Source organism: Juglans microcarpa x Juglans regia, chromosome 8D, assembly GCF_004785595.1.
Source record: "Juglans microcarpa x Juglans regia isolate MS1-56 chromosome 8D, Jm3101_v1.0, whole genome shotgun sequence".
Classification (NCBI taxonomy): Eukaryota; Viridiplantae; Streptophyta; class Magnoliopsida; order Fagales; family Juglandaceae; genus Juglans; species Juglans microcarpa x Juglans regia.
In genome coordinates this window covers 27086086-27092341 of record NC_054608.1, presented here as the reverse complement: position 1 = coordinate 27092341, position 6256 = coordinate 27086086, and the positions used below count along the sequence as shown (strand labels likewise).

The 6256-nt window shown below is 28.2% G+C and overlaps 1 protein-coding gene across 1 annotated transcript; it reads left to right on the top strand.

Annotated features, from left to right (window-relative positions):
• The first annotated feature begins 2234 nt into the window (after positions 1 to 2234).
• Positions 2235 to 2712, top strand: LOC121242369. The gene is made up of 2 exons (XM_041140240.1): positions 2235 to 2467; positions 2556 to 2712. Exons 1-2 carry the CDS (start codon positions 2235 to 2237, stop codon positions 2710 to 2712), a joined length of 390 nt encoding a protein of 129 aa, XP_040996174.1.
• The last annotated feature ends 3544 nt before the right edge of the window (positions 2713 to 6256 follow it).

The following is a 6256-nucleotide window of genomic DNA, read 5'->3' as shown; positions in this document are numbered from 1 at the left end:
ATAGAGTTTGAAGGGGATGCTCTTGTTGTAGTTAGAGAAGTTAATAGTCCAGAGATAAGCTGCTCATGGTATGCTCAAGGAATTGAAGATATCAAGATAGTTTTCAGAGACAGACCAACATGGAAGTTACAGTACATACCTAGAGAAAGGAATAAGGTAGCTCACCAGGTAGATAAGTTAGCATTAAAATGAGTGAAAAAGTATGGTTAGAAGAAGGCCCTTGTTGTATTCGTAGTCTTATTTTGCTTGAAAAGCAATGTACTGGATAAATTTTCTTGATGAAAGAAAGTATGATGTTTCTCAAAAAAAAAAAAAGTTGATTTTTTTTTTAATTTTACATTTATCTTATCATTATTTTTTTAAGGTAAGTCCATATTTAACTTACATTTTTAAAAAATAAAATGTAAGAGACTTATGCACCTTAAAATTGAACAAATCATTTTTCTAAATTGATAGAATTTGATTTAAGAGTAACGTTAGATATAAATTCAAATAAACAAATCTCGTACAAATATTTTATAAAAAAATGAATCATAATTGAAAATAATAGGTTATTTTTACACTTTTTAAATTTGAGTCTAATTTTTTTCTAAAAAAAATTGCACAAAATTTACACATTGAAAATTTTTAAAAATCATTCATTCTTATTTAATATAGTATTGAAATCTAACGTAAAGTACCGATGCATCAAATCAAATTAATTTATTCATTTACTTCTGCGGACTTCGCTTAGGGTATGTTCAAATCTTATGATCTGATGTTATGATCTGATTTGATCGGTAAAGAGTAATATTTTGAATATTATTGAGATACGTTTAAATATAAATTAGTTTATATATCTGTTTAAATATAAGACGTTGTTATGTCTACAGATATTTTCTACTGAACAGTTCATTTTTTTTTTACATTTTTTTTACTATTTTTGTAAACTATTTAGTTATTTTTTAAAAATAAAAAAATCACTTATTCATTTAAAAATACTCACTTAACCACTAAGTAAAAAATTTTTTAAAAATAATAATAGGTGACCACCTCATGTGGTAAAAGCATTTCTCTTAAATATATGAAGGGGATTTTAACAAATTTAATAATAGATTAAAATGAATTTAATTTTTTTATAAAAAATTAAAAAAATAGTTTTTATTAATAATTAATTTGAGGTTGACTGAAGTAACGTTCAAACATAACGTCAACAATCTTAACTTCAATGCTCCAAGCTGCAGTGTATAATAACCCACATGGTGTTATTAAAAAAGGAAAAAACTACTATTTTACCGTTCTATTTGACCATTGATAAAAGATATTTTTTTTTTATTTTTTTTATTTAATAATTGTAGAAGTGATCTTAAATGTATTAATATATTTTTTATTTTTTAAAAATATTTAAATATATTAAAAAAATATAAATTAAAAAATTTAAAATAATAAGTTAAAAAAAAAACTAGCGGTATGAATGAGTAGCACCGCTCTGTTTCAAAATGTTGACTACAACGAGGGGTCGCCGTCCAGTCGGTTCTACTCAGGCATCATCGCGGAAGGGACGTCGTCACGTCATCAACTGCTTTACCCATCACCAACCGTCAAGTCACGCGTTCGTCTCACGCGTCCGTCAAATAACCTATTGTTTTTGAAAAATTATCATTTTACATATCATATATCATATTTATTTTGATTTTTTTATTTTGCTCTTATAATCTGAAAAAATAAAAAAATAATATGATGTAGCCCATCGTCCTTTATCCGCTGGGTCCACCGGCACCACGTCATCAATAAACCAAACCAGCGCGTGGAGTAGGGCTGGGCCTATATTGAATTTTTTTTTTAGAGAAGCCCTATATTGGAAATTTGGAAATATCGATCGGAGTATCGCATACGCATGTATATAAATCCAAAGGACAATGAGTTGACGTCATCCCAACCGAATCCCCATGACGTCAGGCTCCGAGATGTCTCCTTTCCCAAACGATCCAACGGCTCAAATGGCGCGTCTATAAGACAAGCAAATTCTGCGCAATTGCGACCATTACCAACCAAGAACCATAGAAAGTTCAAAGCTTACAGGAGATGGGAATGAAACCAGTGCGAGCCATTCATGGATGTGAGATAAAGAACCCACCACTGAAAAAAACCCATCACTACTGTGCATATACTTAACTCGTTTTTTAAACCTATCGTAGAGCTTTGCCTTCGTTTAGGATCGATCTTGGTGCATAGATTAATTTAGCTGCAGATATATGGAAAAGGAGAAGAGAAAGAGGGAGGAAGAAAGGGAGAAAGTGGAGGAGGCCCGGATGAAGAAGACGAAGGAAGAGGAGGAAGGAGCTGGGGTGATGGTGCCGACGGAGGAGGAGGTGGAGGAGTTCTTTGCGATACTGAGGAGAATGAAGGTGGCTGTGATGTACTTTGAGAGATCGGCGGGGGGAATAATGGGGAGGGGTGGAGGGAGGCGCTGGAGACGGAGGATCTGGTGGGGCTGGAGGAACTAGAGCATGAGGAGGATCAAGAGGAAGGGGTGGTTGTTGTTGTTCATGGTGATGATGATGGTGAGCGTGAAGGTGGGGGCCGAGGTCGGTGGTGAAGCAGAAGAAGAATAAGAAGATCAGGGGGGTGGGTGAGAGAGTGGAGGAGAGTGAGATTTTGGACTTGAACGCCGCGGCTCCGGAGGATGAGGAGAGTGAGGTTCCGCCGCCGCTGCCGTGGATGAGGAAATGATTAGCAAACTACATGCGCCGGCTGTCGTATTTGGGAGGTTGTGTCTTTTTGGTTAATCCCACCCTCACATGCCTGCCATCGTTTTCTATTTTGTTTTTTCTTTGTCCTTTTGCCTATGAATAATTAATTAATTGTTTACGGCCATTGTACTGTAATCCCCTTTCCTTTTTTTTTTATTGATATATACGACTGACCCTTTGTAGCTTTTCGTTTTTTCTGTATTATGTTTTTTTTTTTTTTTTTAAGAGGGTTGCTATTCATTATTGCGATACATCACTCACTCTTATTTTTATTTTTATTTTTATTTTTATTTTTTTTAATTTTATCTTATATTTTTTTAAACTAATTAAATTTTTCTAGTTATTATCTATACAATATATATTTAATAAGAAAAAATAAATATAAATATAATGCATAGTGCATGAAGTTGATAAGTAGAATATTTTTTTTATGTGCCGTACATGGGGCTTGTTTGGAGATTTACGTTTAAGTAGTGAAAATATTTAAGAAGTCGAGAAAGTTTGTTAATAGTAATAAAAAAATAATAATTGAATATTGAATAGTAGAGAAAAAGTAATGAATAGTAAAAAAATAAATAAAAAATAATAATAAAGTAAAAAATAGTAGTGAGAGTGTTTGAGAATAGTTGAGATACTTTTAACTGTCAAACCAAGCTGAATATATTTAGAATATGTAAATAGTAATAAAATATTATATTTTAATAAAATATTTTTAATAGTAGTAAAATATTTTCAGTTAAGATATTTTATTAAATTTTATAAAATGAGACAGAAAAAATTAAATAAAAATATTATAAGATTAAAAAATTGTTTGAATATAATTTTTTGATATTATTTTTGTTTTGAAGAAAAAGTTGTATTACTTTTTATATTTTATTTTTAAGTTTGAAAAAATTATAATAATTAGATAATGGTTAGATGAAAAAGTTGATTATTTTAAATTAAAAAGTATTTTGTATTTTAGTGATATTTAAGAAAAAAAAAAATCTGAAAAAATCTGAGTATATCAGATAGTTACCCAAACTAGTCCTAACGGTTTGAGTTGGGATAGGCTTACAACCTAAACCTAATCACAATATATAGAGTTTTAAATATAGTAATATTTTTTATTATATTTAAACTCATTAAGTGAAAAGTAAAAGTCAAAATAAAATTTAAAATAATATTGTTTTATTACATAATTGTAAACAAATTGATATAGAACAGTAATTCTTTCATTTGATCAATTTCTGAGTTATGGTTGTAAATTGTATTTCTCGATTCTGGCTTTTATTTTAGTATTATGTTAAATTATTCTTTCCTTTCAAGTTTTAGGTAATTACGTTATGAAAAAATATCTACTCAAATTCTTGTATGAATTTAAATAATTTAAGACTTTAAGTTGGAGAAATAGATATATAATTTAAGTCTTATAATATTACTGTTCGAAATACTTATATATGTAGGTATTATTTTTCTCACGTGATCTTAAGTTCAGACAAGAATTTAAAACACCTTCATCCGTAGGTTGATATTATTAAGTAATAGTAATAATAATTTGGGAGTGTAAATTCAAACCCAAAAACTAGAAAACTGGTCGGAACGGATCGGATCAGACCGGTTTTACCAGTTTTGAACCGGTTCGGTCCGGGACCGGTTCTTAGAATGAGAAAACCGGCCAGTTCCTGTTTTAAGATTTTTCAGACCGAACCGGACCGGTTGATAAAATATATATATATAAAATAATATTTGTATTATTGTATATATAAGTTTTATACAAAATATTATATATATATATATTAATATATATAAGTTTTCTATATTATGTATAATTATAAATTTTTATGTGAAATTTATATATATAATATATATAATTATATATATTCATATATGAAATAATTTCTTATTATAATTTATAAATTATTACATAAAATGTTAATATTAAATCACTAAAAGTTTATAACTAATATTAATAGTCTAATATAGACTAATGACTATAGTTATACTTATAATTAATACTACAAGTTTTTACTAAAAGTTTATAACTAATACTAATATATAACTTATAACTATATCAATAGTCTAATATTAATACTATTATATAGTCTAATATATTAATAAAAGTATAAAACAGTTTTTCTTAAATCAGTTTTTTTTTAAACAAATTTTTAATAACAAATTGTGAAATTTACATTTTAAAAAAACCAGAAAACCAGACTGGACCGGATCGGAAACCGGTAAAACCAGAAGTACCGATTTAGGAGGATAACCGGTGCGTAATTAGTTTTGAAAAATACAAAATCGGTACATACCGATTCGGTCTTAAATTTTATCCAAAACTGAATCAGATCGGACCGATTAGACCCTTAATAATAATAAATATTTAACTTCAACTTCTTAAATATCCAAAACCGGACGTAGGCAATGAGCTGTCGGGGTGCGTCTGAAAGTGGGGGTAGTTGGCAAGTTGCATTCAAGTAGAGGTTCTCAACTCTATTGGTAGTAGATGGATAGTGATAGGATTTTCACAAAGGGTGTGCAACCTAATTATATGTTGCTGGTTTGATTCGGAACATTGGTTACAAATTGGAAGCGGTTGATGGGATTAGAAGGCCATGTGCATATGGATAGAATTTGTTGTATTTTTTATTTCTTTGAAATTGCATGTAAGTTAAGAGAGTGACACTGCTCGTTGAATGAGCGAGATTGGGAAGGGATGTGGACAAAGGTAGGGTGGGTACAAAACTCACACATTGGCCGACTCAAAAAAGCATTTCTACATTTAGAAAGAAAAGAGTAACACAACACTCACGGAAAAAGTGTATTCTGGTAAGTGCATTTCATTTTTTTTTAATTTTTTTATGTATTTTTTTAATCATTATAAATATTTTTAAAAAAATAAAAAATTCACAACATCATTAAAAAAAACTTCCTTAATCATTGGGTAAAAAAAAAAAAAGAAAATTGTTTCGAAACACACTTTCAAGACATTTTTTGAGTGGGTTTAGCATTTCTTAAAAGAATAAAAAAGGCGACATAAACAGTAATTTTACTATTTATATCTTTTGATTTTGAAAAATTAATTTAACACATAATATTTTTTACAATACTTTACATAATTATATTTTAAGATTATTATTTTATAAAAATATCTTATTTTATAATTTATTTTATAATATGATATGTATATATAGTTACACTTGTTTCTGTTCGGATCCATGTTTTGATCAGTTCTAAATCAAAAGGTGATTTTATTTACTTTTTGCAATGCTACCAGTCAAACCGACGTCATTTTTTTTATGTTTCGAAGCAATGGCAGTCTTTATATATATATATATATATATATATATATATATATATATATATATATATATATATATATATTCCTCTTCCTCCTCTAGCCGGCTGATTAGTAATTTGTTAAAAATTTGATAAAATATTTTTAAGATAATATTTTTATTTTAAAATAAATAAATAAATTATTTATTATATTTTATATAAAAATTTTAAAAAATTATAATAATAAAATAAGATTAATTAAAAGA